At 40.7% G+C, this 20607-nt stretch overlaps 1 protein-coding gene across 16 annotated transcripts in view; it reads right to left on the bottom strand.

The window, feature by feature from the left end:
• LOC124112094 (tyrosine-protein phosphatase non-receptor type 4-like) overlaps nucleotides 1-20607 on the bottom strand; it is a 142968-nt gene that overhangs the window by 20177 nt on the left and 102184 nt on the right. For 14 of the 16 annotated variants that reach the window (XM_046472044.2, XM_046472038.2, XM_046472039.2 and 11 more), the window contains one exon: nucleotides 15345-15486. In XM_046472044.2, coding sequence (XP_046328000.1) covers nucleotides 15345-15486 — 142 coding nt within the window. Of the gene's footprint in view, nucleotides 1-4905; nucleotides 7728-15344; nucleotides 15487-20607 lie in introns of those variants that run through there. The other 2 variants (XM_046472052.2, XM_046472053.2) reach the window with 2 other exon arrangements.

The following is a 20607-nucleotide window of genomic DNA, read 5'->3' as shown; positions in this document are numbered from 1 at the left end:
AACAGTTATCATATATATAACTCATCCAAACAATTTTCTTATCTGTTAAAACTGTCAGAAAAAAACCCAACAAGATCCTTCAGAATACAAGTGCTTTTTATAGCTTTAACATAAAAAGCTAATCGTCATGATCTTAAAATAGATTCAAATTCTGAAAGTTCCTGTTAAACAAGTTTGTTTTTACAAATTCATCTTTCTGAAAAGATTCAATTTGTATACAGCTCATAGGCAAATCTCTTTCAACGACAGACAACATTGTAAGCTATTATCTGGAGGCCATTGAGTTCAGAAGCACTGTAACAGTGTGTTCATGTGTCAAAATATGGGGAATTCCGTCACACCTGGATAATTTGTATCAATTGCAGCCAACACAGATGCCTACATTCCATGGAAGACAAACCAGGCAAGGAGAGACTACTGGCCAACATGTTTACATGGCTCACTCGGGTGGTTAGGCCCCAACTATTCTTTATAATACACGGAATGTTGATGGAATGGTGTATATATTCAGTGTCAATGTGAGACCACGGTTCAGCGGGTAGTTTCACTGCCACCTCACAAATCATTTACTGAATGTGAGGTCACATTTTAACCTAATTCAATACATTAACAATATATCATCATGCTCCTCCAGAGAAGAAAGAAAACACAGTTGCACATAAACTGTCTCAAATAATGAAAGGCAGGAAAACTTGATGAGAAAGGGAGACAACCAAACTGAAAATAATGTTTGACTTCATGGTGCAGACTAAAAGATTCACATCACAAATACCACTCCCTGTAGGGCATGCTTTGATAACCTACCAAACACCATGGAAATAGGTTACATCAAACCTGTAACTATACATCATCAATATTGATCTCCTTACTCATAAAGATGTGATAACCAAACCAAAAAGGGAACAACAAACCAACTGGATAAAAAAAACATTGTCTTACTTGATCAATCAAGGAAAAAGCTGACATAAGATCCATTCCGAAGAGGCAGTTTCCAAAAACATTTTGCCAGTTGGTTTTTGTTCTTGGCAATAACTAACTCGCCCACTCTCTCAGGGAAAATTAACACAATCTGGTTGGCATAGTAACAACCCTAACAAAGCAGATATTAAACACTGGCCAAGAAACAGTACTTCAAACAAAAATACTCAATTCTATCAATACTCAGCAAAGAAAGTGCAAACGTATATTCGTCTAACATCCATTTGTCTCATTCCGAATCCAACAAGAATCGAACGCCATGATGTCTATCAATTTGTCAAAAACTCACCTATAAGGATTGAGGATTCATCTCCATAATGATAAGTAAACAAATGAGGCAAAATGGATAAATACATTTTTTTCTACTTTCTACTCATAGTTGAATAGGTCTTTATGTTACAGAGTTCTGTGAAGAAATATTCATATTTTTTAAAGGTTTGAGTCACAAAAACAACCATCAAATCCAACTTGATTCTATGAAAAACGAATGGAAAGCTTATCACACCACAGCTAGGTAAATGACAACCCATAATTTTAGAGCTTAGATCTAGATTTGCCTAATAATTGATGATATACACAGGGCTAACAAAAAAAATTGTCAGTCAATGTCAACAATAGGCAATTTGTCAGTGGCTGATTGGTACTTAAACTATAATATTAATTTATATGTATTTTTTATGAAATTTGCCAGAACTGCTGGATGGATGAGCGAGATGTCGGAGACCATACCTGACCACTGCCCATTTATTTGCAATAACTGATACAAGAAAACACTTCTCCCACTTTAGATAACAAATTCTGATGCATATGAATACTGGTTACTCTGTTACTGGTTATGCTGTATAGCCAAGACTTTGAGTCAGACTAACCCAAAGGAATTACATTGCCTTTCAATTATTTGTTTATCGTCGCCATTTTTCGAATGCTGTTTTTTCAGAAAAGTTGTGGTTCTATTAACTACGATCGGCTTTTGAACGATACAGCCAAAATTATTCTTTTACATTTGACCAAGTTTCCCAAAGTTGCTGTTCACATTTTCCGCAACCGACCGCTGTCAAATTTGATAGTGTTTCCTTTCATTCGTATAGTAAATGCATTCAGTTCAAATGTGGAAGCTGTACTACCAATACATCTCATTTTAAACCCATTCAACATTTTTTAACCAAAAAGATGGCCTGAATATGATACATTTTTTAAGCGTGACTGTGACATTTGTCCGGTGATCAACAAGCTGTTACTACTGAGTGTTGATAATCTCATTACCCTGTCTGAATGGCTTTTAGTCATGGTAATCCTGCCAACAACACCCACCGTCCATTGTGAAACCTCAAGTACAAGCTATGGTTGACCGTTCTGTCACCATCTGAAGGTCCACCAGGGCTTCATTGACCAGTGTACAATAAGTGGCTGCCCAATGGACCAACAAATCCCATAATAAATGGAGGATTACTGGCAAACCTTTCTCCTAATTGCAAGAACCAACAACCATAAGCTAACAAGAAATATGTTTAGATTTTTGTTTCAGACAAAAGAAGACAAAGTGTTTGTCCAGTGATGGTAGTGACTAGACAAGCCCAACTTGACAAGAGGACAGATGTGACATGGAAGGGACGTTCCAACTCAGTCCCCATGTCTTTCCACAAAGGATTTATGGCAATAATCAAATGACCAAGCTTAAATCCACAAGAATCAGCCAGTTCTTAAAGCATATCAAAAGAAAAACAGCCATATATTTGGAACAAATAGGGAATAGTGATTTCATTAAGGAGTGCTCATTAACTACCAAACTGTATTACAACTTTCAAGGAAACCCTGCCAGGTTTCAGGCTTCTCCTCCTTTTATCAATCCAGCCAAATATGATGAAGAGATATATTGCAGTATTGTGCAGGGAATGAATGTAAAAGTACTGTTCCTTCTTGATGGCTTCTGATGAAAAAGCTAGCCATTCGAGTGATGAAGCTGCTTGCCCTGTCATCCAATGGCAGCTACACACACAAATCAGTTTATTTAACCCACATGACTTCTCCAGTTAGTTTGTCAACACTTTTAAGCCCTGTAACTTACTTGCAGGCTGTTTTGTGGTTGCATGGCAGAAAACTGCTTACAGGAAAGGGAGCATTCAAAAAATCAATTCTGTGTGAAATATCTAAGCTAATCAAGGCACCAGTCATTGGGGTGGGGTGGGGTGGGGTGGGGTGGGGTGGGGTGGGTCAGAGGGAATCAGGGGTCATACAAAATAATGCACATATTTGTGGAAGGTCATATGAGGACGGTAATTATTTTCAGTACATTAGGTGCATCAAAAACCTCACCTGTAAACACACCCTCCCCTGTCATAAACAGGAAAGACAATACCTTGAGGAAAATATAATTGAAACGAATACATTAATATCATGTTCATAATTTACTTCATGAGAATTTACTATCCTTCATTTATGTAAAACCTCAGTTATGAGTTGATATATTTACAGGCACCATAAACAAATCTATGCTGCATTACAATAGGCTGAGAACAACATGATATAGCTGCATGCATGTCCTGCTCATAAATGTCCTTGCACTGCATGTAGAGAGTGACCTAGTGAATTCCTGCCACATAGCTGATCAGGGCAGGTAGAGCTGGGAGAGGCGCCAGCCTCAACAGCACAAAGCCAGTCACATGTAATCCGGCAACCATCTCCCTGTCTGCATGTCCGACATACCACATTCACCTTACTTAATACCCTCTATAAATACCCCTGACATACAGAGGCCATGCATGCTGGCAGGTCTGTTGTGCAGGGTATGTATCACCCAACAAATCACACAGCTGACAGATATTACATCATGCTTATATCTACTCAACATGGCTTGGAAATTATTGCCAATACAGTATGTTGAGTATGTTTTATCCACATAAATACTACGGGAAAATAATACAACATCACAATAAAAAGCCTATGTGAAAGGAAGTATGAAGTGAAGTAACCTATGCTATACATATCTGCTGACGCCCACCTGCAATGATCACTTGGAGACACACATTCATTACCAGGAGAAGAAATGAACATAATCATCCACAGCGCATAACATAACTGTGCATTCTAGTTAATCTATTTCTCCTTGAATTGGATTGAGAAAAACACAAAATATTATGACTGAATGCGAAAGACATTAAAGCAGGGAGGTATTTGACTGAGAGTCTATGTGTGGCAACAAGACTCGGGGAGGTTGGGCAAGATGAGAGTATTACACATATGTCATCCATGTGGCAGCCTACATTAACATGGCATGTGTCACAGACACACCAGACTTATAAAGACACACCACTAGAAACTACACATGCAAAGATTTCTTTCATTTCTCAACATATACCCCTCAAAGCTACGTTTCTGCATTCCATGTTATTTAGTATCATTAAGTTTGAACTGTTGTATGGCTATGTCCACACAGTAACTTGTGAGAGGTTGCTGTGAGCCTGACACATACCGCCTGAAGATGGAAGCCAATGGCCAGTGTACTAAACCTTCCCTCATCCTCTACATTCCCATCATACCTGCAATACCTAACAATAAATTAAATTAACACTGATCAATTCCATTAAGTTTGACCATGTCAGGACTAGTCTTTGTCAAAAGGTTTAATATATGCAAAGACACATGCAAGTGTTTAGCAAATAACCCCCTAGATCATGTGGTTTGCATAATGAGCACAGGCAATGAATTACAGTTTTCAATGTCTTATGGCTTGTAACAACAGGTCACTTAAATATTTCAATCAATTTCATACAGCATACCACAGAACGCCTATAAGCTCAATGCAGCCACTGTTCAGAACATTAGTCTTGATGAAACCTTTCTGAACAAACTGTTGTAAATGTTCAAGTAAATTACTTCCTCATTAAGTTCCACTTAACATGTAACATCCCCAAAATAGCCCTCACTTACTCCTTCATACGCAGGTGGAAGCTGTACAACTCTGAATGTGAGGGCGCCTCCGATAACACATCTTCGTACAACCAGCTTGCTGTCCTGTTGCTTGGCACTTTCATGGGACTTTATGCTGTTCATGCGAACTAATCCAGAAAATACCTTCTCCTTAGTCAGAGACTGTTTTGTAGCACCAGAAAAAGAGGCACCAGATCTGAGCAGCCTCTGGGACGTTGCACGCTTCACTGTTACATTATTTACAACCTTTTCGACTTCAGAATGGGTCTTGGCATCCACATGTAGCCGGTTCTCAACATCTCTCTTTAGTTTGTCCACTGTAGTGTCTCTCTGAACCCCTATCAGCTGGAACCCAGTTTCTCGGGGAACCTGCATCAGTTCACTATCACCCTGTCCAACACATTCTTTATCTCCAATAGTTTTTAACTGATCACTTTCTACTTTGTCCAGCTGAAATTTAACTGACTTCTTCACCTTGAATTTCTTTTGTAAAACACCTGACTGAGGAAGATGTTCAGCCAATTGCTTTCCTTGAATTTGAGGTCGTTTTTCCTGGTCAGACCATGAAACTGATTTGGTTCTCTTTCCTTTATCAACTTCTGGTGAAGTTTTTGGCACATGTGGATGATCACTACTACGTTGAGCAACAAAATTGTCATGTCTATCAGTGAGATCAGATTGAGAGACTGTCGATACAGACCTGCTTGCAGCACTTTGTGTGAGCACTTCTTCATTAGCACTTGACAAGGAGCGTCTTTGAGCACTAATAGATGAACGTCCCTTGTCACCTGAAACTATTCTAAAGCCCCTTTTTCCTCGTATAACTTTGATTTTCTTTTTAAGTATAATTGGCAAAACTTTCTTATCAGATTGTTCTGAAGAATCTGTTTTATCTAATTCAGAATCTATGGAACTAGAAGACTGTAGGACCTTAGAATCACCATGCACAGATAAAGAGGATGGCAAATGCTCACAGCTTTTATGCCTACTTCGTGAATAAAGTCCAGTCTGGACTAAGCCATTAGCAGTCCTGCTTGGTGACATTTTCTCCTGCACCAAACTGTTTTCCTGCTTTGTGTCTGGTCTTTTCCCTGCAGATACAAGCTCAACTCCATTTTGAGTCTTCACAATTTCCCCATTGCCAGTTTGAACAGAGTGTCTGACACTTCTAGATCTGACAAGCTGGAACACTTGCTCCTTCCTAATAGCCTGTGATCCACGCTCAAATGGACTCGCCATAAACACCACCATCTCTGTGACCACCATCAGTTTAAGTGGGGACACCACAATATGTTATCTAAAATGTTTCTTGATACCAAAAGAATCTAATTTCTTACCATACAATCAATCACTATGGCCACTTGCTTACAACTGTCCTGAGCAGCAAAACCTTCCGCTTGACACCTGGATGGTATATTCTTACACAGTAATCCTTTGGTATGTTAACAATGGCTATATCTGAAGTAATCACATATGCAAACCTGAATATAATCATAACCTGTTCAAAAGCAGGGCTGAACAAGCTCTTGTGTTTGCCAGTTGATGCATATTACGTCAATTATTTTATCCAATTTGAAGTCAAACCTCTACCTGTGTAGACATGCTATGCGCTTTCCTTAAAGGGTTGACGAGTTGTCAGAAGAGATGACACATACATCCTCATTAACATGACATAACGCATTCACATTTTCCATTGAAACTACCCCACACATTTCACAAAGACCTTCCTCAACTTGTGTCCCAACTGCCAGAGCAAATAAGAGACGTGTTATCTGTGCGTAATAAATATCTGTAATTCCTTTTATAGACTCTGCATTATCTAGCCGTGCAAGTAGTTAGTTCTGTTGCAGGCATTTCCCTTCCTGCTATAAAAAAAACCCTTGTTATCGATTCAAACAAAATCCTTGTTCGAATTGTTGAGAGATTTAGGTAATATCCAATGTATGCAATGTATCCAATGTATCAGCTGTATATTCCACAACTGGCAGTGGGTCACAAAACACACAGTCCTTTTCCCAGCTAGTCAAGCCCAACTCATGAAAACAATTATCCAGCCGTTACAAACTCTGTAAAGTCATCTGAATCAAGTAAGGCCATTTTTCACTGTTCAGAAAAGCTTTGTACATTGTGATGAGACAATGAGGGCACACCTCTCTCACTTTGACTACATTGACACAGACTTAGCCCCGGCAGCAGATGAGGCCCATTGCAGCCCTCTCCAACTAAAAACTTTGCTGCTGCCTGTCGACTTGAACAGACACCTCGACAGAGTCTTACTGATGTCATGCATGGAATGCACTCTGCTATAAACCAGTGTCAATCTGGGTTACACCATTGTAACACACATTCCGGATCCACACTTATATAATAACTCAACACGATGAATCCAGTCTCAAGCACTGCTGAATACATACAGTCTAAAAGCTGTCCAGTTCCATATATCACAGGTCAATCCACAAAACACCATATTGGAATAATTTCAGGGGAATGAATCGAATGATGTAGTTCCATTTTTACTGTTCAAGTAAGCATGGTCCCTTGATAAGACAGCAATATCCTGGTTTTTGGCAGTCCTCTCACTAATCTGTGACACTGTTAAGTGCAGTCAGGCTTCAGTTGTGGACTATCCTTGGCTGTCCTAATCCATTCTGCCTATGTCTCATGATCCTGACTGGGAGCCCCGCTTCAGTGGTGTTGTAAGGCCCCTACTGGAGCCCTGATCCCCGGTAGATGTCTACCCTTTAAAGAGACAGCCTCACTCTACCAGTCCTCTATGTAGACTAGTGACACGACCCTGCATACATTCATAACACAATACACCAACTGTGACGTGCCCTACCTCGCTGGCTCTGTGGTATGGCTCCTAACTCCTTACCTGAAGGCTATTTTTAGGTTATGTCATACAAAGGCTTCTACATATCCTAAATTATATTTGTCAATAATGCATTACTGTCTTGTTTACCTACATGAAGTCTGTGGCAACTTTAGTGCCCACACTTCATTCATGAAAACATCAGCATTTTAAATGTATACAGATAGTGTCATTATTTTCATTATAAGGCAATTAATGTTTTCAAGCTAACAGCAAAGCTTGCTATATAAAAATTTCACATATGAACTAATAATTATCCAACTTTAACACTTTCCAACAGAAGTAATGCTACAGAAGTAACATATGTAAATATTGCTGTGTGTTATAGCGAGGCAGTGTACCCTGCCCATGAATACCAGAGAGAACAAGGAAGGGGTGGCTGTGTTGGCTAAACTCCACTCACCTGTTGTGGGTCAGCAAGGCAAGCCAGCTCACTTTCCTCCAACCACCAGCTTGGGACTCTCATAATGAAATGACTAATTAATTAAGTTTTGTTAATCTGCTTGTCATTCTGCCTGACTGGGCAATTTTGTTGGAAATCATGCCAGCAGGAGACAAGCATAAACTATTTCTGTCTCGCTTGTCCACATGAAGGCAAATTAGACAACAAACTAATTCTAACAATATTTAACAAAATTAAATTCTGATAAAAAATCTCTGAAGGGATTTGAAGCTCTCAAGAAACAGACTGAATATAATGTAAGGACACTAAAATAGAAAATGTTTGATTTGTGTAGAGTTATTGTTTCAATGCATTCAACCAGGTTTTTCAAAAGGAGTTTTAAGATCATAAATGAGAACTCCCGGATTGGTGCCGGGCAGATAAGAGTGTAGATATGAGGTCCCTCTTGGGTCATGATACTCCAGGATCAGGAGACATAAAGGAATGTTCATTCATTCACAGAAGGCACAAGTGAATGTGTGAGTGCCTGGGGCGTTTATCATTGTCCAAACATCCCCTTCCAGGTGCCCTTCATGATGACAGTAAAGGTGAGCCTGGCTGTCGGAGATACAGAGCTCACGTGCAGTGCAGTGAGGAAACACTCGGGATCAACAAACACTATAGGTTGGCCAGACAGAAGGACACACATTATTTATCAACCTCTACCGCATGTGTGAAAAGTAACAGCAGCATTCCAATTATGAGCAACTATTAATGTATTTGCATGACATTCAGTATAGATATCATTTGAAGAAATTATATCAAAATTCCTTCTATTACGCCGTCAAAACTCAAGGATTATTTTATTGTCCAAAAACTAAAGAAATAAGTTTTTTTCAACTCTTTCAATGTACTCAAAAAGTGAAAAGTCAAAATATCCATAACTCCATTTGAGACATGGGAGACTTGTAGCACATTAAACTTGAAGTAAGTCTGCTGCATCTGCACCAGATGACAAAGTGGGAGGGGATAGCTTGTCCTGTGTGTGCCTGTTTACAACTTATCCAGGAGTGGGAGTGGGTGGGGGTTTGAAGCCTGCCAATTCTCATTCAACTAACTTACGTGACATCAAATGTTAGTTTTAATTCTCTCCATTATTCATATTGAATACATGTATGTGAAGTAGGACAAGTATTTGTCACAGAGTGACGAAATATCCCCCGCCTGTACACCATAGTACCAAATATGAAGACAATCCAGCGATTAGTTCTTGAGATATTGTGGCAACACCGTTTTCCAACTCCAAAAACAGATTTGCCTGCTGTGACCTTGAAAATGGGGTCAAGGTCACCAAATCTGTCAGGTGTATGCGGTGTCTGTATATACACTATAGTTCCAAATATGAAGACAATCCAGCGATTAGTTCTTGAGATATCGCGGCAACACCGTTTTCTAACTCCAAAAGCAGATTTGCCTGCTGTGACCTTGACAATGGGGTCAAGGTCACCAAAACCGACTGGTGTCTGCGGTGTCTGTATATACACCATAGTTCCAAATATGAAGACAATCCAGTGTTTAGTTCTTGAGATATCGCGGCAACACCGTTTTCCAACTCCAAAAGCAGATTTGCCTGCTGTGACCTTTAAAATGGGATCAAGGTCACCAAAACCGACTGGTGTCTGCGGAGTCTGTATATACACCATAGTTCCAAATATGAAGACAATCCAGTGTTTAGTTCTTGAGATATCGCGGCAACACCGTTTTCCAACTCTAAAAGCAGATTTGTCTGCTGTGACCTTGAAAATGGGATCAAGGTCACCAAAACCGACTGGTGTCTGCGGAGTCTGTATATACACCATAGTTCCAAATATGAAGACAATCCAGTGTTTAGTTCTTGAGATATCGCGGCAATAAACAGGTGGGACGTACGGACGTACGGACGTACGGACGGACGGTCGTGAATACTATATCCCCCGCTTCGCGCTTTCGCGCGGCGGGGGATAACAATCCCTCTGTAATCCCATCGACACATTAAACCCAGTGTTATTATTACACCCAGTGTTGCGTGATGCCAGCAGTACATTTTCATTGTGGGCTCCTTTATGGGGAAATAAAACATCTATACCATCCCCATAGCTGACAACAGGAACATTCTTCACATTGCGTCACACCTAAGTCTCACCCAGGACAATGACTGAAGTGCTACAACACACAAGCCATATCATGTTATCATTAGTCTGAACATACTAGAGGACAAAAAGCTAACAGCTTACCAAACAATCGTATCCATGTGCACTTGATATCCTCATATCTCATTGTAACATATCAACAGTCCTGTTATGAACTCACATGCAACTATTACCATGAACAAGAACCCTATAACTCTAAAAGTGGCTGGATGTATGCAGCTGTTACCAAGGACAGATCAATCTCATTTTTAATGTGTTTTAAGGCAGGAGGTTAATATTTCATATTTTACTACCTTGCTTGTCTCTAGCTGCCCCCCTGTGCTACCTTGCATAGTAGTACAAACACAGTTAGATTATGCCCCTACCAAGAGCAAGGCTTGCACAGTAGTACAAACACAGCTAGATTATGCCCCTAGCAAGAGCAAGGCTTGCACAGTTGTACAAACACAGCTAGATTATGCCCCTACCAAGAGCAAGGCTTGCACAATTGTACAAACACAGCTAGATTATACCCCTACCAAGAGCAAGGCTTGCACAGTTGTACAAACACAGCTAGATTATGCCCCTACCAAGAGCAAGGCTTGCACAGTAGTACAAACACAGCTAGATTATGCCCCTAGCAAGAGCAAGGCTTGCACAGTTGTACAAACACAGCTAGATTATGCCCCTACCAAGAGCAAGGCTTGCACAGTAGTACAAACACAGCTAGATATTACCCCTAGCAAAGGCAAGGCTTGAACAGAAGTACAAACACAGCTAGATTATGCCCCTACCAAGAGCAAGGCTTGCACAGTAGTACAAACACAGCTAGATTATACCCCTACCAAGAGCAAGGCTTCCACAGTAGTACAAACACAGCTAGATTACACCCCTAGCAAGAGCAAGGCTTGCACAGTAGTACAAACACAGCTAGATTATACCCCTAGCAAGAGCAAGGCTTGCACAGTAGTACAAACACAGCTAGATTATGCCCCTACCAAGAGCAAGGCTTGCACAGAAGTACAAACACAGCTAGATTATGCCCCTAGCAAGAGCAAGGCTTGCACAGTAGTACAAACACAGCTAGATTATGCCCCTACCAAGAGCAAGGCTTCCACAGTAGTACATACACAGCTAGATTATGCCCCTACCAAGAGCAAGGCTTGCACAGTAGTACAAACACAGCTAGATTATGCCCCTAGCAAAGACAGGGCTTGCACAGAAGTACAAACACAGCTAGATTATGCCCCTAGCAAAGGCAAGGCTTGCACAGAAGTACAAACACAGCTAGATTATGCCCCTAGCAAGAGCAAGGCTTGCACAGTTGTACAAACACAGCTTGATTATGCCCCTAGCAAGAGCAAGGCTTGCACAGTAGTACAAACACAGTTAGATGAAAGTGGCAGTATAAACAATCCCTGGGCCTTCCAATTTTAATATATTTTTAAGCTCAGTGGAATCACAAACCAGGCGAACAAAGAGAGAGGCCTAACCAAGTACTGACAATGCTTATGAAGTATGTGTAATCTGTTGACAAACTGACTTTATTAATGGTATTGAGGACAGCAGCTGGAGTTCTACAAAAAGCTATCAGCCTTGTTAATCGTTGTGACACAGATGCTGCAAAGAACTCAACCACAATGATGTGTGCATAATTTGTACAATTATTTATTTTTTTATTAACAGCACATTATGATTATGAGTATTTTTTAATATGCTCTTAATAGATACTAACTGTTAGTTTATCTTGTGCATTTAACAAATACATAATATAGGACAAAAACATTTTGCACTATACGTATTTAGAAGGATAACCAAAGTATGAAGTCATATCTAAGACCTCTTCATATAAAAGTATCTTACATGGTGAGTCGAAACAACTTGTCCACACCTCATTTTGGACAAACTTTTAACATATAATGGGTGATCCGACTGTGGACATTCAAGTCTTGAAGCTAACAGACTGATGTCCATGTCTAACCCTAATGCATCACACAATGCTGCACCTGGTACCTCAACAGTCCTCATAGAGTTATCTCCCATGGTGTGGCTTTCAGATCTTCATTGTGTATTCACTTTGCGTCAGTCCTGTATTGACTTATTGAGTTACAATTGGTTGAGTTCAATATCCCCTGACATAAATACACTGTTCGGCTTTTGTGTCTGGTGGACAGGGATACACTTGACCCATAAATGAGCGCTGTATGATCATGTTTTTCAGATTACCTCAATGCCAAGCTGAGGACAAAGGAGGGAACGTGATCAATGCCCATCATCTGCCAAACAGGGACAAGCGTGAGGAAAACTGTGGCCAATTTAGTCTGCATTTCCATTGATTTCTAAAAAGTACTACTTGGGCATAGTACGGAGTGTGGAGTTAGAACTGCAGAACAATGTTTCCACATACAAACAAGCCAGCATCAACTGAGGTTGAAGGGGTTGATGTCGGTGGCTTTGGCCTGGGGACTATTCTGTGTACAGAAATGTACCGGGGGTACATATCTGTTGTACCAGTACCAACATCAACCCCTTAAGCACAACTGAGGATTGGTATTTTTCATTCCCTTCTTGCACAACCCTTTATTACTAGTTTACAATTCTACAAATGAGTGAATGCTGAAGTGTAGAACAGAGAATAATGTCAGCAATGTTTAATTTGGAGCAGACAAACCTGTGGTAAAATGAGCCCCATGCCATACTCATGGTGAGGGTACTTTGCCAAACTGATACAATCTTCTCCAGCTGCATGTCAGTAAGCTGTCTCCCTGAACCACCATGCAGTGTCTCTAGCTGTCTCCCTGAACCACCATTCAGTGTCTCTAGCTGTCTCCCTGAACCACCATGCAGTGTCTCTAGCTGTCTCCCTGAACCACCATGTAGTGGCTCTAGCTGTCTCCCTGAACCACCATGCAGTGTCTCTAGCTGTCTCCCTGAACCACCATGAAGTGTCTCTAGCTGTCTCCCTGAACCACCATGCAGTGTCTCTAGCTGTCTCCCTGAACCACCATGAAGTGTCTCTAGCTGTCCCCCTGAACCACCATGAAGTGTCTCTAGCTGTCCCCCTGTACCACCATGCAGTGTCTCTAGCTGTCTCCCTGAACCACCATGCAGTGTCTCTAGCTGTCTCCCTGAACCACCATGCAGTGTCTCTAGCTGTCTCCCTGAACCACCATGAAGTGTCTCTAGCTGTCCCCCTGGACCACCATGAAGTGTCTCTAGCTGTCCCCCTGTACCACCATGAAGTGTCTCTAGCTGTCCCCCTGTACCACCATGCAGTGTCTCTAGCTGTCCCCCTGTACCACCATGCAGTGTCTCTAGCTGTCTCCCTGAACCACCATGAAGTGTATCTAGCTGTCCCCCTGGACCACCATGAAGTGTCTCTAGCTGTCTCCCTGAACCACCATGCAGTGTCTCTAGCTGTCTCCCTGAACCACCATGAAGTGTCTCTAGCTGTCTCCCTGGACCACCATGAAGTGTCTCTAGCTGTCTCCCTGAACCACCATGCAGTGTCTCTAGCTGTCTCCCTGAACCACCATGAAGTGTCTCTAGCTGTCTCCCTGAACCACCATGAAGTGTCTCTAGCTGTCTCCCTGAACCACCATGCAGTGTCTCTAGCTGTCTCCCTGAACCACCATGAAGTGTCTCTAGCTGTCTCCCTGAACCACCATGAAGTGTCTCTAGCTGTCTCCCTGAACCACCATGCAGTGTCTCTAGCTGTCTCCCTGAACCACCATGAAGTGTCTCTAGCTGTCTCCCTGAACCACCATGAAGTGTCTCTAGCTGTCTCCCTGAACCACCATGCAGTGTCTCTAGCTGTCTCCCTGAACCACCATGAAGTGTCTCTAGCTGTCTCCCTGAACCACCATGAAGTGTCTCTAGCTGTCCCCCTGGACCACCATGCAGTGTCTCTAGCTGTCCCCCTGTACCACCATGAAGTGTCTCTAACTGTCCCCCTGTACCACCATGAAGTGTATCTAGTTGTCCCCCTGTATCACCATGCAATGGCTCTAGCTGTCCCCCTGTACCACCATGTAGTGGCTCTCAGGAAGCTCGCACCCGTCTTCATTCTACACAACCCAATTCATGCAGTGGCTCTCTCCTGTTCTAAGGGTGGCTTGGTAGACCATATTAATGAAGACATATACCAGTACCAGGCAAACAGGCAAACAGTCCAACATTCCTACACAGTACTTCAGGCAAACAGTCCTACAGAGTACTTCAGGCACATAGTATTTCAGACGCACAGTACTAGACATTACTTCAGGCACACAGTACTACACAGTACTTCAGTCTGTAGTGTCTCAAAGGCAGAGACAGAACATAGCTTTCTTGGCCTTAGAATCAAGACTTTCTATTCCTGTGGTTCCCCAAACACAATATTCTTATTATCAAGTGATCTATCTTTCTTGTGTATAATGCACAATCAATTAGTTTTTCGGAAAAATACAGCTGTGTAGAGGAGTGTGTGCATAATACACCAATTCAATTTTCAGTTCTCAATGCAAACACATTACTGTGAGCACATAACACCGGAAACAGCATGTACCAATCTGTACTGAAGTACGCAAGTTAATCCTGTTATTACACAATCTGGTAATATAAAGTGTTCATTGTATATCTGGCCTTATCTTAGTAATCATTATTATTAATTTTATTCAAATTTCTTCCCATTGTTTACATTAATTTCCACAAAATTGTGTGTGAACTGATTGGAAATCAAGACAACAGGTCGTTCATGGCTTGAATCCTCTCTGGACAAACATTGTAGTGTACTGGATGCCACATAAACTCAGTATTCATTAATACTTTACTGTGTACTGTCCGGTGCATTGCAGTGGTCATTAATGCTCACACTGTACCACACAATGCAAATACCAGACTTTCATACACTACGCTGTACAACATGACAACATTGTCATGAGACAGTGTCTAGCCGTGTCTTCAAAATGAATGTACATACAATCACTTGATAATATGTGTTGCCTTTATGGTCATAAGACACAGTGTATATACTCACAATATACTCTTCATATGCAGGAATATCATAGTACTGATCCGATCTGGTGTTCTCTTCTGAGGAATTGAAGTTAACAACCTTGGTTGGAGCAGGTGCCGGATATGTGTCCCGTGACGTGTTGTGAGACAAGAAACCCCCATCACTGAAAGAAACCACATATATAAATCTCAGGAAGAATTTCTGCAGCTTCTCAGAATAGAAATGAGCACTATTTCATGATTACTAAAACAAGGTTCATGCATATATGGAACACTAAAATTCAACTCTTCAAGGCTTTTCAAGGCTGCCAACGGTCACTTTCAAGACTTCTTTAGTTGAGTTATCAGCCGTAGTCTGTCAATATTTTATTAAATCCAGTATACTATATATTAGTCGTAAGACCTAAAAAACAGTGTGCCCATCACACATTTCCCAACAGGATTTATTTTTCACCCAACAAAAAAAATTCTTCATGAATTATGTCATGGCGATAAATCTCACTATAACATCGTTGGTACATATTTTTTAAGTGCTTTAATACAATGACAAACAAGTATGTGTCATTTTGTACAAATTCAAGGCTTTTCAAAAAGCTAAAAAAATCAAGGCTTTCAAGAGGGACCTTATAATTCAAGGCTTTTTCAAGTCTGTATGAACCCTGTAAAATACATGACAGTTGACAAATCGATTTGTCCACAGGAACATTTTGTTTAAAGATCATATTGATTGTCATCAACTGCATGTTTCCCACATACAGTTAGTGCCAAAAGATTTGAGAAGAGAAATTGATCTTTCAGGGACTATTGCATTAGATTCCTAAAACATGGACCAACAAATATTACTGTTAGGAAATAAATTTCTTTAGACTAGAGTCTAGAGTGAATGACTGCATATACAGAGAGAATGCCTGATTGTATTGCACACGATGCTTCACACAGGGAAGGTAACAGTAGACATATACTGGCTTAAATAGAACTCAAACAAAAATTATACAAAAAAATATAACTACAAATATAACTGCAAGAAATCAGTTTTTAGTGAAAAATTACAACTTGTTTCAAGAATACGACACAGGAACCAGGTTGTGGGAAATGCAACCCTCTGGGTCTTTCACAGTATTCATTCAGGAAGTATCGCACCTGACTCACATTGCACTGAGACAGGATTGTCATGACTCCCTTGGAAAACTTCACTCAATAGGGAATATGCTAATCAACGTAGACCAGACTGGTCTGCCACAAGGTTTCACTTTTACACACTTGTTGACTGCTGCATTAAGACAGTTTTGCTGGGACAAACGTTACACAATTGTCTATGTCCTGCTTGTTACTGAGGATGGGTGTAACCTGACATTATACAGCTTAGTCATCATCACTTTCGTAACCACAACACACTCACCCCTAACGCACAGAATGCCAATGTACATGTTTTAGCAAGTCCCCCAGCATTTACACTTGTGTAGTTTGACATATAGCTACATTATATACTGATATGTAATGGACAGGTTGATAGGGATCTGCCAATCATCTGTCTTACACCAAATGTTTGCAATACTCTGGGTAACACACCAACTGTTTTAAATACTCAGGGTAACACACCAACTGTTGGGAACAATCAGGGTAACACACTTACTGTTGGGAACAATCAGGGTAACACACCAACTGTTGGGAACAATCAGGGTTACACACCAACTGTTGGGAACAATCAGGATAACACACCAACTGTTGGGAAAAATCAGGATAACACACCAACTGTTGGGAAAAATCAGGGTAACACAACAACTGTTGGGAACAATCAGGGTAACACACCAACTGTTGGGAACAATCAGGGTAACACACCAACTGTTATGAACAATCAGGGTAACACACCAACTGTTGGGAACAATCAGGGTAACACACCAACTGTTAGGAACAATCAGGGTAACACACCAACTGTTTTACATACTCAGGGTAACACAAAAACTGTTGGGAACAATCAGGGTAACACACCAACTGTTAGGAACAATCAGGGTAACACACCAACTGTTAGGAACAATCAGGGTAACACACCAACTGTTTTACATACTCAGGGTAACACAACAACTGTTTGGACCAATCAGGGTAACACATCAACTGTTGGGAACAATCAGGGTAAGACACCAACTGTTTTAAATACACAGAGTAACACACCAACTGTTGGGAACAATCAGGGTAACACATCAACTGTTGGGAACAATCAGGGTAACACACCAACTGTTGGGAAAAATCAGGGTAACACACCAACTGTTGGGAACAATCAGGGTAACACACCAACTGTTGGGAACAATCAGAGTAACACATCAACTGTTGGGAACAATCAGGGTAACACATCAACTGTTAGGAACAATCAGGGTAACACACCAACTGTTAGGAACAATCAGGGTAACACATCAACTGTTGGGAACAATCAGGGTAACACACCAACTGTTAGGAACAATCAGGGTAACACATCAACTGTTGGGAACAATCAGGGTAACACACCAACTGTTAGGAACAATCAGGGTAACACATCAACTGTTGGGAACAATCAGGGTAACACATCAACTGTTGGGAACAATCAGGGTAACACACCAACTGTTAGGAACAATCAGGGTAACACATCAACTGTTGGGAACAATCAGGGTAACACATCAACTGTTAGGAACAATCAGGGTAAAACATCAACTGTTGGGAACAATCAGGGTAACACACCAACTGTTAGGAACAATCAGGGTAACACACCAACTGTTGGGAACAATCAGGGTTACACACCAACTGTTTTAAATACTCAGGGTAACACACCAACTGTTGGGAACAATCAGGGTAACACACCAACTGTTGGGAACAATCAGGGTAACACACAAAATGTTTTAAATACTCAGGGTAACACACAATCTGTTGGGAATACTCAGAATAATTCACTAACAGTTGGAAATACACAGGGTTATTCACTTATACAGTGATCCCTTGCTATTTTGCCCTTCAATATAGCGTTAACTCGGTTATAGCGCACAGTAATCCATGGCTGCTACAATTTTCTTACCAGGTACATTTTTTATAAACTAAAGTTTTACACTGACATGATGTTTTCTCCATCTCAAACAACATTATCAGCTGATCACCGCAAGGATGTTACACCAGAAATACCAGTCAACAGATCTGAACTGAAGTGTGCAATCTAATCCCATTATTATACTATCTGGTTATAAAAATGTGTTCATTGTTTATCTGGACTTATGTTTGTAATCTTCTCTGTTAATTATATGCAAAATTTCATATCATATTGTTTACATTAATTTGATTGCACAACTCAGCATTATTTACAGCAACACGGTCAGATTACTGCTACTGACGCCTTGAAATGAACTTTAGTTCCCAGAGAATGGATATATATCATAAATGCAATATTTTGAATTGTTAAAAGTCATATTTGTGGCAATTGGTCAATTGGACGACAAAATGTCAACATACCATTTTCACAATTGAAATACATGTAGTCCCATGTAGTCAAATTGTTCCATACATAAAAATATCCTGCAATAGCAATTAGCTGTACCAAAGTGCTACACTTATGGTTCTCATAATTTTAAATATATAAAGTGAAAACTGTCGCTAAAATAACACTAGGCAGAGCATGTACTGTCGTGTTGGTAATATACCCCTTACAACTCCACCTCAGTTAAACCGTTGATCGTCTATAACGCTCATCCATTATTTGGACCCCAAAGATAGTGTTGTAGCAAGGGATCACTGTAGTTTGAAATGCTTGATCGCTGTGTAGACCAAGCTTCCTCATTAGGATGCACATTGTGAAAGACAAACATGCAGATTGAGCTTCCCAGCTGTCAAAAAATTCCCCAACTGCAAAGTTGGAAAAAACAAGTTTCCCTGCTTACTGAATACTACACAAATAGCACTGGATGCCCAAATAACATCACCAAACCATGTGTGCTGTATTTAGTCAGTCAGTCCCCAAAGTACTTGTTTTATATTAACTTAGGCCTTAGTTTAGTACAAAACTGACTGACAAAAAATAATTGAAACAGAATCTGCTGAAATGAGTGCCAAACAAATGACTACCAGTGCTAAACTAAATGTCCTGCAAAAGTTCAAAATTATAGTATGTCAATTTGAAAGAAATATTGTGACGAAACTGATCTAATAATGTCCTTTCTTTTGAGTAGCAAATTATTTCCATATCAACAATACAGAGAGTAATAAAGAGACAAGGTGGTTTACACTAACAGACAATTGAAGACAGACATGTAAATAACTCAACTCTCCCAAGCTGAAAGTATTGCTTCGAGGATTTGGTGACACTAAGCTGCATCCCAGTCAGATGCCTCTTCCATCAGCAATACACACCATCATGTCGAGCGGCAAGGGAAGGTATTAAAGGGCTTACTAAAGATGATTGCGTCAGTCATCATACATGCCATATGAACATTTTCTGTTTCAAAAACTGAACTGACGCATAAAAAAAAAAAGATCCAGCAAATGACAAAACAAAGGACACTAATCTGCAGTAACAAAAACCTAATTGGTCAAATTCCTTCATATAAAGACGGAGCAACGTGAGTGAAATGACCTAATCCTGTTCATCATAATGTTATTCCCCAACAACTACCTCAGCCATACCTTCCTCGGTCACTGTGAAAATGATGTGGTGTCCACTTGATATAGAAGCAGTCAAACAGCTGTTTGATGATATACATAGTGTCCGATATTTCCCAAGCACTCAGTCCACCTGAAGTGCATTCCCACCAAATGGCAGCCAGCATGTGCCTCCACAGTCCTCACATGTAGCCCGTTACACACGCTCCCACAGGCTTTTTGTCATAAGTAATACTCTTCTGCCTTCCTCCCTACCACAACTTCACTTCCTTAATCTGCTATTCACATCCAACAGCAAAAAAATTCTGATCAGTTTTAGACAACATCTTAATCTTGTGACGGATACATAATGTCCTATCTAATCAAATCACTGAGGTTTCTCTTCAGACCTGCAGCAGTGTACGTCACTGAGTGGAAAACTCGCTGTAGCTAAACTGCTTCCATTTATATACAGTGTACGTAGCAGCAGCAGCAGCCAGCTTGGTGTAGGAAGAGAGGCACACTAGAAGTGGGGGGAAGGGGGCACTGCCCACTGGTGGGTGGGTGGATGTCGGGCCATATCCATCAATTAACACACTCAACCTCACGCTCACCAAAATGTGATGGATCTTATATAACCTGATGCTGGGCTGTTTTACATCTCTAAGCTGTGCTTCGAGAAAGTCAGCCCAGTA

This window comes from Haliotis rufescens, unplaced genomic scaffold, assembly GCF_023055435.1.
Source record: "Haliotis rufescens isolate VD_foot unplaced genomic scaffold, xgHalRufe1.0.p SCAF_10, whole genome shotgun sequence".
NCBI classification, from domain to species: Eukaryota; Metazoa; Mollusca; class Gastropoda; order Lepetellida; family Haliotidae; genus Haliotis; species Haliotis rufescens.
The sequence above is the reverse complement of the archived record's forward strand: the minus strand, read 5'-3'. Positions and strand labels throughout refer to the sequence as shown.